General features: G+C 36.2%; 1 protein-coding gene across 3 annotated transcripts in view; it reads left to right on the top strand.

Annotated features, from left to right (window-relative positions):
- LOC124171909 overlaps positions 1-11,962 on the top strand; it is a 129,536-nt gene extending 117,574 nt beyond the window's left edge. For 2 of the 3 annotated variants that reach the window (XM_046551319.1, XM_046551318.1), the window contains 9 exons: positions 3,147-3,320; positions 6,984-7,135; positions 7,701-7,887; positions 7,996-8,120; positions 8,836-8,986; positions 9,072-9,270; positions 9,366-9,568; positions 10,224-10,340; positions 10,905-11,962. In XM_046551319.1, the coding sequence (XP_046407275.1) occupies positions 3,147-3,320; positions 6,984-7,135; positions 7,701-7,887; positions 7,996-8,120; positions 8,836-8,986; positions 9,072-9,270; positions 9,366-9,568; positions 10,224-10,340; positions 10,905-10,936 (1,340 nt within the window). In that variant the 3' untranslated portion in view covers positions 10,937-11,962. The remainder of the gene's footprint in view (positions 1-3,146; positions 3,321-6,983; positions 7,136-7,700; positions 7,888-7,995; positions 8,121-8,835; positions 8,987-9,071; positions 9,271-9,365; positions 9,569-10,223; positions 10,341-10,904) is intronic. The other variant, XM_046551320.1, reaches the window with a different exon arrangement.
- Positions 11,963-21,650: the final 9,688 nt, after the last annotated feature.

Below are 21,650 nucleotides of genomic sequence, written 5' to 3'. Positions count from 1 at the left end.
TAAATTTTCATACTCATGATTTTATGGTGAGCCATGGATAACTTAAAAATGCACGTAGCAAAAAAATTGTAAACACCTTTAATATGTCACTCAATGGAATAGGAAATATTCCTCAAAAACACTCAATGATTAGATGAATTGAGCTTCCTGTACAATTACACCTTTTTTAGAATTCATTTACTTCCACCATTTAATGATTATAATGGTTTTAGAAGGCTGTCCATGGTATTAACTAGTGAGAAGGTATTGATGGGTGCTTTTTCTCCAATATTCAAACTAAATAAATAAAAAAGGAAAAAATTTCAGTTTTTTAAGGCTGTGAACTCCATGAAGGAACGGACTTAGCTAAAAAGCACTCTTTTTTCTTTTCTCATTAGTTTCAGTAAATGTAATGTTCACAGGGAGTTAACCCTATCCTGCCAGCACCTACAATTGAAAAACGTTTTCAGTGCTTTGGGTAGCATGAGGATATTTTAAGCCTCTCTGTACGGTGCTTTTTTTTGGGGTGGAGTTACCCTGGCATTTTCGTCCCTCAGATTTGGGGCCCAACTCAATGGGGCTCCTGTCCCTTACCCTGGCCACCGGACTTCCCCCTCTAACCCTACCTCAGCATGATTCCACGGTCAACTTATTACATTACCAGTGTTTGTTTCAACCAAATATTGCATTTGATTTTCAATAATTTACCCTTCTAAAGGAATTAGGAACATTTTTTAAGCATTGTTGATTTTTGAACTGGGGCCGTATTCTGTAACTCCAAACTGTTCGGTGCGGCACCGATTCGTCGGGTGCGACGTAACACCGACTCCCGGCAAGCAGTGGTGCGATTCTGTACGAACTCGATCGGTGCGGCACTGACTTGAGGATGGGAGATCGTCGGTAGCCGTACCGACAGCAAAAAGGTGTCGGTACGGCCACCGACTAGTGGGTTTCATGAACTCCCCGGTGCGCATTGTACGTTTTATTTTGTTTTTACCTCATCACCGAGTAAATAATGAGGTTTTCTCCAATGTTATCTTTTTCTGCCCCTTCGAATACGCCTCTATAATTCACTGTGTCTTCATCTATATTAATTACCTTGACAGAAATATAAGATAATGGTTAATAAAAATGAGGTTTGCTAACATATAATGACTTTCTCTCATTTATGTTACCGCACTTTCACTCGCTTGTAATAGGCTTTATTTCTCTCTACCATCATTTATTTGCTCCTTTGACATAAAAAAGATACTTTTGATTAAATATAAGTTTTGCCGCAATGTTATCACTTTATCTCACTCTGAATAGGCAACTATTATTTCACTCAATCATCAATTGGCGTATCTCTCGGCATAGAAATAAGATCTTTTTATTTAAGTATGAAGTTTGCCACAACGGTATCAGTTTCTTTCATTTTTAATAGGCAACTAAATTTCATTTTATCGTCAGCCATTGATTCCCTTGACAGTAAAAGAAGATATTTGTTAATAAGTATGAGGTTTGCCGCAATATTGCCATTTTCTCTCACTTGGAATGCGCAACTTATACATATGTATTTCACCCAATCACAATTTCTTTACTTCCTCGTCATTGCACTTCTTTTAATTACACCCAGGTCCATATTTTTATAACAATTTCCTAACTTGTTCCTCTAATATAACATTTACATTTGATTTTAATCCTATAGTATATTTGTATATATACGTTCACGTTCCATGGTATGTGATTTTCGTCTGCTACGGTGCCAATGGCATAATCTTCCATTGATAACATTTAGATGGAACTTACTTAATGACGACTATATTACCAAATCATGAATAAATAGCAATATACGGAACCAATATTTAAAAAAAGAAACTATGATCTCTAGGATAGTTTCAATAATTCATTCCAGCAACAACAATCTCCATCACATTCAAACTTTATTGTGATGTTGTAATATTGTTTCCTTCGATACTGTAGGTACAGCATTACTACCACACATTATATAAGGATTGTTAACAACTTATCCAATATCGATTATTTTAATCTAGCAATAAGTCGTAATTTCCGCAAATAAAAAGATTGAGAATGACAACAACAAACTGTGCCAATGAGTCTTCACTTGTTTTACCCTTCTTTAATTGGTGGTAACACGTTAGATGACTTCTAACTTCGGATATATTCGGATTTTCCCTGTTTGGGAAGGAAGGGGAACCGTACCGACTGGTTTGAAACCGACGACCTTACAGAATCGCTGAAAGTGTCGTCGTCGGTGCGGAATCCGTTGTCGGTACGGAATGATGTCCAGTCGGTGGGCTTGAAAGGGAAACCGATCGGTGCGGTACCGACGAAATACAGAATACGGCCCCTGGTTTCTAGCCTTAATAATGACCAAGTTAGTGAACATAAAGTACTAAGACTACAAGTCCAGAGGTCCGTTATTTTAAATGCTAAAATTTTGTTAAAAATTGCTTATGCACAGAGCAAAAAGAAGAATTCATTTCAAAGCATAAAAAATTATAGTATGCAACAAAATATATCATTGAAAAACTGTTGACAATGTAACCACTTCGCAACGGATTCCTGCAGCGAGGATTATCATAAATGAGTGGGAGGGTCGGGCTTAATTACCAAGGAGTGGCCCTAAGAACTCGCTAAGCTGAGTCTCAGGCCAGGCCTGAATGCATTGGACAATTTCTACCTCAGCGGTCACATTCCTTCCCTGGCGCTGGCCAGAGCCGACTGCCGTTTGCGTTGAAAAATCCCTGACAACTATACCCAACATCAGGTTTTGTGCATATGAAAATGACCATTGGCTCCACTCAACATCCGGCGTGAAAGGGTTAACCCAGATTTGAATTACTTAAATGATATAATTTTATCTAAGAATGTTATATATAGATTAATAACTTGTCCTAAAACTTGCATGTTACATCCCAACTTCATTCGAGTTCAAATTTTGTTACTTCCATGACTTTAATATTAAAGGTACAGGATGATGATTCATTGTATTGAGCACTCATCCATCATTTGTGATAGACAGTCTTATGGTCTAAATGGAATGCATGTAAAGAGAAACCAGCAATGTGTACTCCAATAATGACAAAATTGTCATCCTATTAGTCTATGAAGACAATCCTATTAAGCTTCACACTCAATCGTGTTTGTCCAATTTTTTCTTTCAGTTCCCTGTGCCATTGGAACTTACTTTGAGAAGGAGACTCGTGAGTGTGTACCTTGTCCTTTGGGAACATACCAGAGTGAGTCAGGGCAACTGCAGTGTACACCATGCCCCCTCATTGCTGGAAGACCTGGAGTGACAGTTGGTCGTGGAGCCCGTAGTGCTGGGGACTGCAAAGGTATGATGCTTCAATACATAAATTGAAAAATGTAAGGGTAGGAAATGTTTTCCTTTTTAAGTTGCTCTTTCATCACTGTAAAACTTTCCATTATTGAGAGGCCTGGGTGAATCAAGGAATTTTTTGTTATTTTCTTTAATGACCATCATGCTTGATACGTGTACACAGTGGAGTCCTCTTATAAAAAAACCTACATATAGCAAAGTCCCACTTTTAACAAAGTGAAAGCCATTCCCCATCAAAAAAGGCCTTTATTGCCATGTAAGAAATTCTCGCTTTTAACGAAGGCATATTGAAATGAGTACATACCACGTATAACAAAGTATTCGAGGAGAAAACTACCATTTGCTCCAGAGCTCCTATTTTCAGACTAGAAGAAAGTGCTAACTCCAACCCCTGCTATTGATAGGGCAAAGCCAATATGTGGAGTGCAAAGCCCACCCCCTTGTGCTTGCCACCCCTCCCCATTTCCACCATTGACCCCTCCTCCCCTCTTGGTTCGTCTGTGGTGGTTTCCTACAGCATCTAGTGAGTGCTGTTTTACATAGAGTGCAATTTTATGGATGGCCTTGTGATATTGATCAGTATGGAGGACAATAAAAGAAGAAGAAAAGTGCTAAGTTTGAGTGCAAAAATATAAAATTTCATGGGCATACATATATGATAAAATGAATAAGACTAATTTAGCTATAATGTAGGAGATTTCACTCTTTACTTTATTGATTAGGTTGAAAAATGAGGAGAAACTTGAAAAATATTGTGAGTAGTGACTGTAGAAGCTCATTGGAAAAAATTCACCACTCTAAACAAGTAGATGTTGATGATCCTGCATTTAAGTTACCCCTATTAAAGAAAAAACGCCCAAAATCCTCCTTTCCATATCCTAACCAGCTTCATGCATTTCCCAAAATCCAAGACAGTGTTGACCTTTTCACTCAGACCAGCCTCTTTCCCCCCTTTTTGTTACAACCTCTCCACTCCGTGTTTCATTCCCCTCCAGTTGAGCCTCATGCCTCCTTCCCCTCCTTCTCTTCTTCAAATTGCCAGAATAAGTTTACTGATCTGACTTATTGGTTTCTGTAATCATCTAGTTTCGATAATGGTGATCAAATTGTGATGCAAGGTGTATTTAATAATCACACACGTGTGCTTGAGCAAAAATCTATCCTTAGCACCTGAAATCCTCTTCTCAGACTAAAAGGACACCCAACCCTTGTCAGGCGCTGAGCTCAAAAGAATACTATGCTCGAAATATGCCGGGTTCTCTCTAAATCGAAGAAGTTGCAAACATTCACTGATTGCTTGTTAGATGTTTTTGATGAACTGGACAAGAAGAGCTTCACTTATTCCCATCAGCAGAGATTAGTGTACTTAGGTAACTAATTAATTATGTACTTGCAAGGGCCTCCATGATGAGCAGTGGATGCTCTCATGATTTCCTTGTTTCCACCGCATTGTCACATGCCTGAAGACAAAATTTTCCATGGTAACCACACCTCCATCATAATGTCAGGCATGTAGTTTGATGCACAATGGGCCTGTATTTATAGGCCAAAGTGGTGGAACTGAAAAATGACTTTTCCTACCTCCACTTTGGCATACATGTACAATCCCATTTGTCATAAAACTGACCATGCCAAATATGCTGACCTGACTAAACATGCTGGAAAAACTGCTGTCATCAGACGTGTAAAACAATATGGTGGAAACCAGGAAATCATGAGAGTAACTAATTAATTCTCTTGTTTAATTATATCAACATAAGACTGAATAATATTGTATATGTACAAGAATTCCATTTCCCCATTCCAAGTTTGATGATGATTTCAACAGTATTTGAATGGAAGCCTTGACTATGCAGAAAGACAAACTCATCTCTCCAATGGGTGACTTGTCCCTGAAAATGTTTGTCGCACATTCTGAAGCACTGTGAAAATTTTGCAATGAAAACATGCAAATTTCATGGATTTGCAAGGTTATGAAATAATCACTGCAATATTACTGACGTTAACTTTGTTAGAAATACAATTCAAAGCTCACAAGTGCGGGCCCACGTATAATGAAGTTCTGGCCAGCCCCCTAAACTTCGCTATGTACTGGCTACACTGTTGGCCCATTTTCATTTTTAAGCGTAAAAAAATGTTTTTAGGTCCAAGACTTGCCCCTTTCTTGGGGCATGTTATGCAATGCTAGACCGATGCTTGACTGACACTCAATATCTCGTGAAAATAGACCCTTGAGAGCAGCATTAATATGTCATGACTTGTGGCATGCTAGATACATATAACCCAGTTCGGAAAAGTGCACAGCGTAAACCTGCCCCAGTGCCCAATGCATAAACGTGCCCCAATCTCTCTACACGTTCAGCTTTATTCACTTGAGTACCTTCTGATATACAACAGTTTTTGCTTTTTTATCAGTGGAAGAACAAATAATGCGGATGGTTTACTAACATGTGAACATGCAACATATATTTGACCATGAGAAAAACAGGACGTTTCTAGATTCCAAGCACAAACACTCACCTTGTGATTCGATAATCGTCATTGCGAGTGCAACACGACTTGAAAATTGAATTTGTTTTCATTCAAAGGGCATATCGGTTGGGATCATGAGAATCCTCGGAATGACTTCCTCAACTTTGAATTTTCCTTTGAGTAAAGTCACATGAGTCACATTGACTATCAGTTTTTTTATCACCAAACGCATTCCATAGCATAACTTTGTTTGGCTTAGATTTCGAAGCATCATGAACTCCGAACCTACCTTCAGATGTAAATTGTGCCATAGGAAGTCACACACATCTAAGCACTTTAAAAATTCAGATGGATAGTTGGTGATTTCATTTTTGTTTGTTACGCAGTCAATACATTTGAATTAATGCAGAGTACAAACTATTTGATCCTGATGTACCAAGTTACAGGCATCCACATCTTCATTCGTAGCCACCAAAATTGCTCGCTTAATCAACCGTTTGTGATTTTTGTGGTTATCAATCATGTTCGTGAACGCTTTGTTGATAAGCTCATCTTTCGATGATACGAAACTGCAAAACTACAGAGGAAATGAAATCAATCCGCTTGATTCATCGACAGGTACACAGCCATTACTGTTGGTCAAAAATTGCTTAGAGATTTGTTTACACACATGGTAGGGATGTGTTAGTTGACATCTCAATTCCAGCTGGGCTTAGCTTGAATTGAATGATTTTAAAATTATTTTAACATTTTGAATTTGTTTTACGGATTAAAATGTTTTCAATATTGTTAACAAGCTCAGTCATTAAATTGGTTAAAACAATACAAATCATCTAGTCTTTACCAGCTCTATAGCTTTTGCAGTGTTACCAACTTCTAAAAAATAACCTTAAGATCAAGATCTTTTTTTTTTTTAACTTTTACTATTTTGGTAGCATTTATTCTGTTATCCAAGACGTATCCAAATAATCAAATATCATTAAAATCAGTACAGGCGTTCTCGAGTTATTTATGGTGTAACTAATACAGTTTTCAACTTTGTTCTATATAGTATGTAGATATGCAGAATGTAAAATAATATTTTTAAATTGTTGGGTTTATTTAAATCAGCAATTAACAAGCAATAACCTATGTCATTCTGTAGTCATTGAACGACTATACAAACTAGAAATCCTTTTGATTTTAGAGAGGTGTCCTGCTGGCAAGTATTACGACCATGATGCTGGACTATGCCGCAGCTGTGGGCATGGATTTTATCAGCCACAGGAAGGTAGTTTCCGCTGCTTACTTTGTGGATTAGGAAAAACCACTCGCACTGCAGAAGCTGTGTCAGTGGAGGTAAGAGTCTGTTGGATTAGAAAAATCAATTGAAATAGAACAAATTATCATAACAAGAATATGTAATGTACATAACCATCTAGTGAACATATACCTTCTAGTGGTAACTTTCCATCTGGTTTACCCACAAACTTTTACTCATAATTTCAATGTACTTGTGACAATTTGGATGTTATTATTTGAACCAAATATATATATCTATTTTGCCATTGTGCTAGGTAATACTTTCTGAGTCCCCTTGGCTGCTTTGACATTCCTTCATTTTATTTTTGTAAGATGAGCTTGTAAGGCTAAAAACTGGGTATATTTTATCCACTCAAAAGGTTTTACTCTTCCCCATTTTCCAGAATTGAGACCATATGTTTCTGGTGGCAACCCTCCACAATGCTACACATTGTTACAATGCAAGGGCATTTCAAACCTCTTGCATCAGCTGTCACATTTATACCTTTGAAAATGTTACTTTTCATAACTTGGCTTTTGTGAGCTCTATTTGTGTTACAGTGGCTGATTTTAAGTTATTATTTCTGAATAAGACCTGAAAAATGTGTTAATTTATTACTAGGAGTGCCGAGATGAATGCTCCTCAGGCATGCAGCTGGGTGTTGATGGGCGCTGTGAGCCGTGCCCACGGGGCACATACCGCACCCGTGGTGTTCATGCTGCTTGTCAGGCTTGCCCTCTTGGCCGAACCACTGCTAAACTAGGTGCTGCAGCCATACAAGAATGTTCACTCCCTGTTTGTCTGCCTGGTATGTTTTTTATTTAATTTTACTCTAGCTGCACATGTTGTTGACTAGTTAAGTGCAATAAATGATGTTTTTTCCACTAATCATTGATTTTATCTCCTGTCCATTAAGGAACCTACCTAAATGGCACTCAGAATAGCTGTGTAGCCTGCAAGAAGGGAACATATCAACCAGATGGGCAACAGACGACATGCCTTCCATGCCCACCTAACACAAGTACCAAGGGTACCGGTTCGGTAAGCAAATATAATCCTCTAGTGGACCCCATCCATAAAATTATCATTTTCTAAGAAAGTGATTGGTGACTAAAGCATATCGCATATTATTAGCGGTGACAAAAATACTAGTTAAATTTTTTTCTCTTCCATCAAAATCCAGAGTCTGAATATCAATGACGGCAACCAACCGTACATTTTAGCGTTGCTGGTTGCCGACCTCAGGGATAAATAAAATCTTTTTATCATCATTAATGTTCATGCTAAAGAGCTTTTTGTGCCTTAGTTTGCATGCCATCAATTTTGCTAATATATGCTTGGAGAATTCCTATTAATTTTTTTACTATCAAGTCCAACAAGCCTTTTCTGATGAATTCGCGAAGAAAAACTATGTTAATGTTCTCTTTATTATGTAATCAGTTGTAGTCAATATAGTGATGGTTATAATTCTGCAACAGGTGCTCATTTAATCTCCATCATCAAATTATAACTACAGTGGAAAATTAAAAAGGATAATGTGACTAAAACAAAGTTCAGTTTGTCACCCTCCTACTAATGTAACTCTGCACAAATTTCGTTTCATTATTTCTATATTTAAAGTGTATATTTAATTTTTTTCTGTATTTTTCCAAAGATTAATGCAAACTTGTAAGTAAAAGATAGCAGATACACCATATGTCTACTACACAAAACACATTGCAATGAATCCATTCTAATCCAGTTTTTGCACTTTCAGGCCAGTAAGGAAGATTGTTCCAACCCTTGTGAAATGAACGGCCCAGAAATGCATTGTGATGCCAATGCCTATTGTTTACTGATCCCAGAAACTAGTGACTTCAAATGTGAATGTAAACCAGGCTACAATGGAACTGGAAAAGTTTGTGTTGGTGAGTATATGGAAGTGCATGCCACGTGATACTATCTATTCAATCATGGGAAATATATTACTTCATGATCATGTACTTTTTACAGATGTGTGTGAAGATTTTTGCGAGAATGAGGGTACCTGTGTGAAGGACAGCCGAGGGCAGCCATCTTGCCGTTGCATCGGAAGCTTCACTGGAAAACATTGCACAGAAAAGTCTGAGTTTGCGTACATTGCTGGTGGGATTGCTGGTGCAGTAATCTTCATCATCATTATTGTGCTCTTGGTTTGGATGATATGCATGAGGTAACTGGATCAATAATTGAGGAATGAAACTTGACTCATCACCTCCGATTACTGTGGGTAGACTATTGCAAATAATGTTTTCAAATTTGTTTCAGATCTGCACGTAAGAAGGAGCCAAAGAAAATTCTCACACAAGCTAGTGAGCAAAATGGATCTCAAGTGAACTTTTATTATGGAGCACCAGCTCCTTATGCTGAGTCTATTGCTCCATCCCACCACTCTACTTATGCACATTATTATGATGATGAAGAAGATGGTTGGGAGATGCCAAACTTTTATAATGAAACTTACATGAAGGGTAAGTAGAGAAAAGCATCTTTTTGGCATTATATACAGACACAGGAATGAGATAGTAGGGCAGTATAGCAATAAGATATTATTATATTAGTAGGAGCTGCAAGTACTTGTCGTCTCAATTCCACAGCTCATTACGGAAAGTGGCAGATAACGACAATTCTATAATTCCTAAAAAAAAATGGAAAAGATGGTTTTCATTAACACGGCTCTCCAATCAAGTTTTTATTTCAAATCTGCCCCGATTATAGTGATCGTTATTGTGAACAGAGACAGGCAAAATTTTGATCAGCAAAATAATTAGGCTGTAAAAATTTCCCAATTGAATATGAAATAGCATCTGCTCTATAGAATTCTTAAGAAGCATCGCTTCTGGTAGTATTTCAGCTGCGATAACTCTGTTCTGAATCTTCGAATTATGACTAGGTCACACCAATCTTGAAAATTACCACTTATGCCTCTATCGTGAGAAATAGCTCAGTCACCATTCCATTCAGAAGAGGGGCCCGAGTATTTTCAGTTTGATTATCAAAACTATGACATTAGTCGTCAATTGCTTGCATTACAAAGATATGAGTGCATTAAGATAGCCATTATTTTATTATGATTCCTCAAAATTTGTTTTTATAAGATACTAAAGAATTTAAATTTCATTACAGAGAGCCTACACAATGGGGGAAAGATGAACAGCCTAGCACGGTCTAATGCAAGCATCTATGGCAACAAGGAAGACCTGTATGATCGGTTAAAGAGACATGCCTACCCTGGAAAGAAAGGTCTGTCTGGTCGCCTGAGACAATTGTCAGTAATATCCACATTTGTTTTAAGAGGCTGGAATGTGTTGTTTTGAGCAAAAAGTTTGTGCCAAAATTATGGGTAAAATCTTTAAAATGGTTATTATTTTGTCGCTTGACAATTTATAAATATCCATGTTCTTTCTTCACATATTTGGAACTACAGTACTGTAAACAATGCACGTGGCTTTGCTAGAAGAATGTCAAAAGAGAATTACAGCATTGTCAATGGCTCCCCAGACATACCTGAGCTTAGGGTTAACTAATATATGTTAATGCTGCTTATGTTATGTTCACATTTTTAATCTGCATGCTTTGTAGCTAATTAAGGCTATATTATTTTAATCAGCATGATTTTTGATTGTTTGAATTTGTCTTCTTTTCATCTGAATGCTGTGTAATTTAAGGCTATTTGTTTTTAAAGTGCATGCTTTGTAGTTTGTAATGCTATTCAATTTTATCTTTTTTAGTGCATGTTTTGTTTTATGTTGTATTTGATTTGGAGTCCTTCTTTATTTCTATAAAAATCATGCTCTTACTTTTCAGATAAAAGTGACAGTGAGAGTGAAGGCCAATGAAGAGTTGTTTAATGGTTTCAATGAAAATGCTCAAAGGATTATTCCTGAAAGTTATCTTATTTCTGTTGAGAGGACAAAGTTTTGAGGAACAATTCAGAAATGAGATAAACACTTAAATATGACTGCATGGCTATTAAACCATATCGCATGTTAAAAGAATTAAGTCAGATATGCTCCTGTTGGAAGTGTTATGTCAATCGAAAAGGAAATTGAAGAGTTGACCAGCAAAATATGTTCAATGAAGGTTCTGTGTTTTCATCTCTAATAGTCAGTGCTTGTTCATATGTGCTATCAAGTTATGACTTTGTAGTATAAGTTGGACTCAAGTAGTGCATTTAACGATTTATTAACCTGTATATTTATATTTATCTGCCCTACAAACCATTTCATAGATATTATCTAATTTTTACCCTGAAGCACACCTGAGGTGCTTCAGAATCTGATGTAATATACTGAAAATTCTTTTGATAAATGTAGCAGTTTTCTCTCTGCTAGTGCTATGTATATGATCATGTATGCCGTACAATAAGTCATTTACCTTAGATAATGATATTTTCAAATTTAAGAAATGGATTGCAATGAATTGACCTTGCAGTGCCTGTTCAAGTGCTGATGGAATCTGTTTGTGTGTTTGTAATATGTGGATTGTTTCACACTGGTATTTGCTCATGGACTTAGCTTTTATTAAGAGTTCAGTGTGTTTTCGACTTCTGCTTGTTTGTGTGACTATTGTGGGAAAAGAGCTTGGGGTCCTGTTTGGAGCCTGCTGGCCAGGAGACGGCAGAAATGAATTGTGGAAACTCGATGAATAACTTAAATAAGGCATCTTTTTCTCGAATACCATGTGGATGGGTGATGAATCCTTAAGTCATTACAATTTGATGGGTGTATGATGAATGAGTGACGGTGAATGCTTGTAACATTATAAAATCCATACTACGTGAATGTGTGGTACATGCATTACCAAAATCAGTTGATTTTATTACATATTATGTATAAATCTTTAAATATATTTGTATGAAATTATGATTTTTCAGTGAATTTTACATTCCTTAAAATCATTAAGAAAACATTCCTAATTCAAAAAATCCTTAGTACCTAACAAATATCTACCAGTTCTTGCTATAGATTAAAAAAATGATAATGTATGCATTCTTCTCTCTTTTGGATTGAGGGAATCATTTTTGACCACAGGGTAAAGTGAACGCTTTTTCTCAGTGGAATTTTTGCACTAAGATGAACTTTAGGGTCATTGTGAAAAGTTTCATGGCTCACCAGCTTTTGATAGCTCCATATGCCATATTCAGAATTTAATTCCAATTAGCTTATGCATAAATCATTAAAGAATTAATTTTATCTGTCCACATTTATTACATTAGCTGATGGAGGCTTCCGCGGAGTGGTTCAGTAGGCGCAGCTTGGCTTTCGGGTCATCCTCCGCATTGATTCATCTTTGTACAACAGTTTTGCTGATGTTGTTGAAGATTCAAACTTGAAGACGCCTGCTGCAACACCGGCGAAACTGTCATGTGAAGATGAATCAATGTGGAGGAAAATCCAGAGGCTAAGCTGCCCCATATTACATATGCATGTCCAGCATAGTCCTCAAATTTCCACAGGGGAGAATGACGCCTCGGTAGCTTAACTAGCAAAATCAATTGACTGGATATCAGGAGATCCAGATTCGAATCCTGGTTAAGGTGAATGATATTTTCTCGGTAGATTTTTTGCGCAATTTGTGCATTTTGGGCAACTCCATAAAGTTATCACCATGGCTAGTCCTGGTGTACTTAAATGCATATGGAAGTAAACTTAGTTCTATGCTCGAATAAAAGTATTTGATTATGTAGTAATGCAAGGTTTTCATATTCAGACATATCTTATGGGCTCTTGCCGGAAAAACGAACCATGAAATATTTAATTTGTGTTACTTTCCGTTCAACGCCTGAGTTTTATTTCTGTATAGTCAAGTACTTACATGATAAGTACCTATACCACTACACTATTTCATCCTTATTGAAGGAAATGGAAAATGATCCTAAAAGCTTCTCTTGACTTTTTTCAGAAGAAAGTTTTCTTACTTTAATAATTTCAGACTGAATATTGTCCTCACTCTAAGAGTTATATAGGTACATGTGTTATTTTGTGGTTCCATTTTTACTTACTTAAATCCCTTGTAAATGCTTTACTTATGGAAATTTTACTACTCCCAATGGTACAATATATCCTACTACTTCGGAGACAGATGTCTCTGGCAAAAATAATCAGAGGGAGGTAGTAAGTAATTCGCAGTGTTCTACTGTGCAATATATGGTACAACAAGGAATCATCACTATGGATTAGTATTCTGAAGTACATAAATGTCTACACATCAAGAAATATGGATGTAACAGGCCACAATCAAAAGCTATCAGGGTACAAGTAGGGAAGTAAATGATGGGATAATTATAGTCTATCATGTAGTATGATAGCTTTCTATAGATGTGATGTAGATATAGTTGCAATAATTCCTCAAAATCCACTAGGTTAGCCACTAATTACCTTAAGTCTTTACGAACTTAACAGCATGTAAATTAATTGTTTTTTTTATGCCTATCAACGATAGGATTCTCAAGAAAAGGAGGAAAAATGGTCATGTAGGACATTCCAATTTTTTTCAATAATAGTAAATCTACAACAAGATGTTTGAAACATGGCACCTATGTAATTTTTAATAGCAATGTTAATGAGGTCCTTTTCACAGCATATGCATGTTACTACTACATGCATACAGTGGTGATAAAGAGAGGTATTTTTCTTCCATTAGAAGGAGGAGATGAGGAGTGTAGTCTGTAGACATATAGGTACCATCCATTAAAACCAATTCAGAAGAAGTGCATAATCAATGGAAACTGCAAGAAAATGATGAGCATTATCACTGTTTACCCTTGCTCAGTGAATGTATTGTTATTGTGTATCTTTATGAAGCAGTGTTCACTCTAATTCCATTTTCTCTCCACATTGGAATGCCATAAAAGAAGAAAACTACCCTTTCATGAAAGAAATGCAAATAAGTAATTCATTGGAAACAGCAATGATAATAGGGATACTGTACTCTTGGATTGCTGAATTTAGATGCAAGCGAATCAGAAAACTAATAAGCCTTCCTGTCAAGTTTCAGCTACTGTGGTTTTGTTTCATTTCTCATAATATGTGATGGTCCTGGCAAAAAAATAATCTTCGTATATTGTTGGATGGCTAGACTTAACATGCTATTATGCTCCAAAAATTTCACTCTATACTTTCATAAATGCTGATATTATTATTGATGTATTATCTTGAGGTGATACACTAAAACCTGGATGTTATCTGTGTTCATGACAATTACGATGCACTTATGCCATTAGCTTCATACAATGAGATGCATGGGTCAGATTCATAAAGAGAAATTAGGGATGAAAAAAATGGCAAAAATTATTTCGGATTGGTCGTAGAAACAAGAGAACCAAGTTAACTAGCATGGGAATATTAGAAATTTTATATTCATTCACATAGCATTATTTAAGCTAATTTAAAATAAAAAATTTAGACTGCTTTAGACATTACTCCTATTCCACCACCAGCAAAACGCCCACATCAGGTTTTTCATCCATGAAGTAACAAAAACATCTTACATTCTTCATCACTCAAACAGACAATCACGAACAGTGGCTAAACAGCCAAGGAGTCTCTTAGATGTCTTTTTGGCACTACTTCCCAAATGCTACATGAGTAAATAGAATTTTTTTATTTTTTTCTTCTGTCATCAGATTAACCTCATTTTATGGACTTGAGACTAGGCTAAAATTTCAATATTTTGTTTATTGAGAATTAACAGTGTAGTCTTTTTATCTGAGTGGCTTTATTTTGAACAACTTATTTTTATAATTTCCTCATAATCTTTCCAATAGTTATCATACATTTAAATTTTTTCAGTGAAAATTATTATTTTTGGAGCTCTGTACTTTCACACTATTTTGTGAAGTCAATTTACTGATATGATCAAATAATTAATTACTTTTAGCTACTTTGCATTAGTACACTTAAAATAGGGCTTCATACAAAGTGGGATAATTATCAAGCAAACATGCTCATTTTGGTTGCTCCATTTCAGAAAAGAAATATTCCCTTGAAGACTGAAATATTTTCATCAGCAGACAACAATCATCGAGTTTTTTAAATAATCAATTACCCATATAAAAATATCTCAATAGCCATTCTTGTCAGACTATGACAGTAGAAAATAGTTTTGAGTTAAATGATGTACATATGATACAATAAATGATAGCACTTCTTAAAAGAATAAACTTTCTGAGAACATGTAACTACAGTGTTATCTACCATTCATTTGAGCCTTCTTAAGTAGCGTGCTCTCAGAAATAAGTTTTCAGCATTAAAATTTAATTTCTGATGATTGCAGCTAGATTTTCAGAGGGATAGACACAATTGTTCTTAAGGGTGTCTATATTATGGCTTGAGGAGTCCAATAATTTTTAAAAATCTTTTTAAGGCCGTTTTACACGGTACACGGAATTGCGCAATCTGACGTGCGTACGTGCGAAGGTGCAATCAAAATTGCGTCGTGTAAAGCAGTGAATTGCTAGAATACATGAGAGAATGCGTGGATGCGAGACGGCAAAATAGCCCATGTTCTAATTTGGTTCATGCATTCGCGCAATTCCACGCCATTTTAGAAATTAATGCAGCTCTAACCTGTGCAATTCCGTGTACCGTGTAAAACGGCCTTTATAGCAAGGCTTGCTCACTCAGTGCCTCTTCAATACTGATCACTCAATCTCTTTTTCTCAGAAGTCTGTCAAAGCTTGAGCCTGAGAATTGAGGTTAATGATGCTCCTTGTTAAACTGTTGGAAGTACTATTTAATCCTTAAACAAAGGATCACTTCGACAACTCATCATGTTTCTGTTTTTATGGGTCTTGTGCATAAAGGCTTCTCAGTAGACCAATAGATATTTCCACACTTTTCAATGTGAATGTTTCAGACTTCCACATCAATTCTGTAAGGACTAATGGAGGCTTTCTCCTCTCCTTGCTCTCAGTGCCCACATTCTTTAACCTTACTTTTAACCTTAGATGCCCTGAGTGCCTGTGTAGATATTATTATTATTATAAAACATTAGAGGTCCCAGGATAATATGTACTCGACATATAGCATGGATAATTTTTTATAGAAGTTTTCAAGGTATATTTAACACCTTTACCTGGAGACAATTTTCTTCTCCTTAACGTACATAATTTCCTGATTATTCAGTTAAAAATAGACTCTTAGAAATTCAAAATTGACTAAATGAGAAATTTATCGAATATTTTAAATTTTAAAAATTAAGGCTAAACACTACAGGCACATAGTGTGAATCTTCACCAAGAGATGGAACTACCATCGGGACAAGCTCAGTGCAGTAGAATAGTACTACTATCGTAATGTGGGACTGTCGTTGTTGCGCGGGTTCGACTGTAATCAATTAAAAGAATTCAATTATGCCATAGAGGTTTATTCAGCGAGCTCTTACAGAAGACTGCCCCAGACTGGTGTGTGGCTGAAAACAGGTGCTTTAGTCAAGGTCGGTAAAACCTTTTACCGACCTTGGCTTTAGTGAGGTGGAGCTGATACCATCTTACGGCCACTGTGGGAACTACATCAACAGGGACGTAGTTACTTAACAAAGTCCCACATTTCCCAGAATCCACTATACCCTACCCATCAGTCCACCCCTAATAACATTTTCCTAGCCTCCCTAGCCCCCCAACAAGCTCCTGGTACCCCAGATAATTGCTCGCTCAGGTTTTATGTCACGAAGACCATAAATCGTTCGAAGTAAAATATCAAGTTACACAAGAAGTCCAACTCTAACCATGTTTATGCAATGGATGGTATTAACATAAAGGCAGCAGACGAAGTGAAGAACCTGGGAGTTACGATAACCTCGAATCTCACGTGGGGAACACATATAAAGAATATTTGCGGCATAGCCCTGAAGAAATTAGGATTCGTCAAGCATATTGTGGGAAGATTTTCGGATGAGAAAGTAAAAGAAAGGTGCTATTTTGCTCTCGTTCGACACCACCTTGAATATGCAGCGAGCGTATGGGATCCGGTGCAGAAAGACTTAATCCGCAAACTGAATAAAATACAAAGGAAGGCTGCGCGTTTCGTCAAAAACTGCTTCGGGCGTACCGACAGTGTCACCCAGATGTTAAGGGAATTAGGCTGGGAGCCATTAGAGACTCGGAGGCTGAGCGCTAGGCTTAGATTGCTTGAACAATTGATAATGGATTTCTTTAAGAGCGACACAGAGAACATATTATTAGAGCCACACTATATTTCCAAGTTCGATGGAAGCGATAAATTAAGAGAGATGTTTTGCCGAACGGATAGATATGGGAATTCGTTTTTCCCCCGAACCTTAAAGGACTTTAATAAACGCTAGTCCCAACCTCGTTAGAGCACTTCATTTTTTTTTAGTTGTAAACGGCTGGTGTCCTAACACCTCCTGCCACATGCCTAGGCAGCTTGCGGGGTATTATGCAGATGTAGAAGAACAATAGAAACGTGTTTCACCTCTCCCCCTTTCTCACCAACTGACCTTTTTCAGACTGCCTTCTTTAAAACTCTCAGTTCCTCAAGGCCAAAAAAATGAGTCACCTATTGGGCCCATAAGTGTCTAACCATGACTTTCGGCAAATGATGAGGCATCCTGAGTTGATTGAAATATTCGTACTATGCACAAAATTCAATACAAATGACACCAAAAATAGTGTATTTTTGAAATATTTTAACCATGAAAGTAGTTTCCCTGTGAAAAATTAAAAATGGAATGTGGAGTAGTAATGGATAGAGCCCGGAGTTCTATATATAGAGCCATAGCCAGAGAGATTTTTCACTGAAGATGAGTAAAATGAGTTTCAAGTTACCTGAGAACAATGGGAAGTGATTTCTTTCAAATAGTTTCTCCCCTCTCCTTCTGGCCATCTCCCCTCTTTTCATGCGACCTGCCTTCCTGGTCCCCAATTTTGAAACACGCTGATAGCATCCCTAGTAGCACAATTTGTGTTCAGAGTATGCTCAGGGCATTTTCAACACACATGTAAGATGTGTTCAACATAATTTGAGCACATGCTGAGCATATGTAAATGTCCGGCAAGGCATATGCTCAACATATGTTCAACACAAGTTTTCAACATATGCTCAGCATGTTTTCCACACATGCTCAACATATGTTTTTAACATATGCTCAGCATATTACCCACTTATGCTCAACATATGTTTTTAACATATGCTCAGCATGGTATCCAATTATGCCCAACATATGCCCATCATTCTCCCAAAATATGCTCAGCATACCCTAGTGAAAATATCTACAGGATTTTTTTCCAATAGTAATTTGACAATGGGAAACATTTGTTTCTATAGGAAATTTTTATGTTCCTACAGGAAAATTTTATTTTCCCATAGGAACCTAAAATTTTCCTATAGGAACAATCATTTCCCATTGTCAAATTACTAAAGGAAAAAGAAATCCTATGGAGATTTTCACTAGGGTGAGGTTGCATCCATTTATCCCCCTTATGAAAAGTATTCCCTTACAACCTTGCAATACCTATAGATGCACAAACTCTCTCCTTTTAACCGCTCCTGCCTTTCACAGTGGACTTAGGGCATGATGTCAGACCTACACATTGCATTCACTCAAGTTATCAGATTAGCACTTTAAATTGAAAATGTTTAATCATTAATACAACTAAATTTGGTCAAGGATTTGAAATCGCCAATGTTAATTTAAAATTTATAAATGATAAGCATTCGACAGAATAAAGCATTGATGGTACTGATTATCATGTTGTCTAACCCTTCAACATCCTCTTTAGCCCTGTCATCGTACAGCTGTCACCAGCTCCACTGCACATGTGCATCTGAAAGCATTACACTCCACACTGCTAGATTACAACATACGAAAGATTGAACGAACAAGGAAAAGGGCTAAGGCATGTTTTAGTAACATTAATAAGAATATTGATACATAGGTGGTACCATGAGCCACTATAATGCTTTAGCCCAAATTATTTGTAATTATTAAAGTCTACTGCCACTTTATCCTTTGATGGAGCTCCTACGGAATATGTAATCAATTGGTAGATAATGGATTACATAGGATATAATAGGAGAATCAAGTATGACATAGTTCTGCAATTTGATAATGAAGTAGATTTATTCTAATAAAAAAACATAAGCATTTAACATTATCAACAAATATTTCAATCCTATTCTTTTCCTTGATTTCTCTCAGTCTTCTTCAGGCAGCACGACCATCGTAGCCACTCCCCAGTTAACTCAAGAAAGGCACATTTATCAGCACTGCTAAACATAAGACAAGAGTGGAGAGCATCTGTAGATTAAAATAAACAGAAATCAATATTTATCCACTAAACAAGCACTAAACAGCAAAAAATTATTACTTCTTTAACCTGAAAATGGTGAATATTGACATCTTTCATGAATGGTAAATTAACATTAAGTTGCAAAATTTAAAATTTGCATGAGACAGACTAAGGAGAGGAAGCAGCAGTAAGGGAAGTATTGCATCATAAGTTCACACAATATGTAATGTAAAAGTTATTCATGTCAGCTAGTGTATATACATTGGTCTTAAATATCAATAATCCTACAATACATTTCCATGTAAGTCCATCAACATAATACAATTATTGAGAGCTAGATGAAGATAATACTAATAGATTAGTGAGGTCATGAACATTTTAAGACACCGATTCATTTCCATGCAAGAGGGTGAGGTTCTTCAAAAAATAAAAATGTCATTTTTTTGCATGACTAAACAGACATTTCTCATTAACAGATTTTGCATTGCTTAAAATATGTAATGAAATATGGAAAGCAAGAAAATTATGATGAACCTGAGAGTATCATGTTTAACAGAACAAACTGTTCAATTGACAACATTAAATTTAATTCCACTATAATGTGGAGCCTTATATTCCATAAAAAATCGCTTAAGATACACATTATGTGACTTTGGTCTCTAATTGTCCATGAAATTATAAATACCAATGGGCATATGGTGTATGTCTTGAAATCCGTGAAACCCAAGCAATATATATATGCCAGATTTGGTTAGTATTTGAGGCACGAACCACAGGAATACTGTAGATACTGCAAATAAACTCGATTATTTTTGTCCCCTTACTTCTGAGTGAATCGCCTAAGTGCTAAAGTAAATTTTTAGTAATCTGATGGAAAAACTAACGATAGTACGTATCATGCACTCCTTTTGAGCCATCCCCATGGGTTACCTATGCCAATTCTTTGTTTCGTTCCCTCATATCAGAGTGCAACTGTGTTAACATGATTCCTAGTCGAGACTACTCATATTTACTGTTAGCATTTCGCTGCGACAGTTGTTCACAAAATAAGTTCGTTAAAGATACTTGGTTACAAAATGGTGCTGTTATCATAATTTTATGGCCTTGTTACAATATTAGCATTAACAAAAAAAGTTTATGAATAGATTCACAAACGAAATTATAACAGGCTCTAAGCCTTGACCAAGAATTTATTACTTCCTTCACATTTTATTGTGGCTATGATTGATTTTGATCGAACATTTTCGCACTCACTCGGTTACATGCATCATATTCGATCCAAGTATTTACATTGGGCAGGAATAACTTAATACGGCATTTACGACCACAATTCAGTTCATAAATAGCCATTGAGAACTTTTACCATACCACACAAGAACAGTTAGAACTAAAATAGTAATATCATACATTTATCCGTTCATAAACAGCGATTGAGAACTTGTACGATATCACACAAGAACAGTTAGTACTAATTGTAAAATAGTAATTTCATATATTTATCTACCAATGTACTTACATTTCATGCTTCTAGATGATTCCGAGGTAACTGGGCTCTCTCCTCTTGTATAAAGTAACGTAAACAACGTGCGATTTGAGCAATGAAATCATAGCAACATGAACACACACAACAACGTCGACCCATGCGTCTCGCTCTTCAATTATTTTTAAAGTGTTAAAATCAGGGCCTTGGTTAAAATTATGAATTGATATACTTGAATTAGAATAAACTAGAACTAGATATATTCCTTTACATTAATTATAAAACTAGCACGCAGTATTCGAATCCTGATCGCTGATTTGTCGACGAAATATTTCTCAGAACGCATAGATATTTTCTTGAAAATATGATCAACATATTTCGTTGAACACATGTGGAGCATATGTCTACGTATATATGCTCAACATATTTTGTTGAACACATGTGCAGCATATTTCTATGAAAATATGCTCAACACATCGTCTGAACATATGCTGGAAATATTTCGAGCATATGTTGAAAACATGTGGTTTTAAACATCTGCTGAACATATTTTCAGCATATGCTAATGTTGTGTGCAAAACATATTTCCCTGACATAATCTGAGCATATGCTCAACATTTCTTGTGCTACTAGGGATGAGTCATATATGTACTGTGTTCTTCAGTGACAACCAATAACTTTCCACAATTAGTGTTTTACTTCCGTATGATTTCAAAAATAGGAATGCACACCAAATATAAAAGAGAATGAGTCCAAATATGATGAATTTCTGACAAAATTTAACTTTGTTAATCATGATTCCATAACTTTTATTTATCAA

The sequence above is a fragment of the Ischnura elegans genome, chromosome X (assembly GCF_921293095.1).
Source record: "Ischnura elegans chromosome X, ioIscEleg1.1, whole genome shotgun sequence".
NCBI lineage: Eukaryota > Metazoa > Arthropoda > Insecta > Odonata > Coenagrionidae > Ischnura > Ischnura elegans.
The sequence above is the reverse complement of the archived record's forward strand: the minus strand, read 5'-3'. Positions and strand labels throughout refer to the sequence as shown.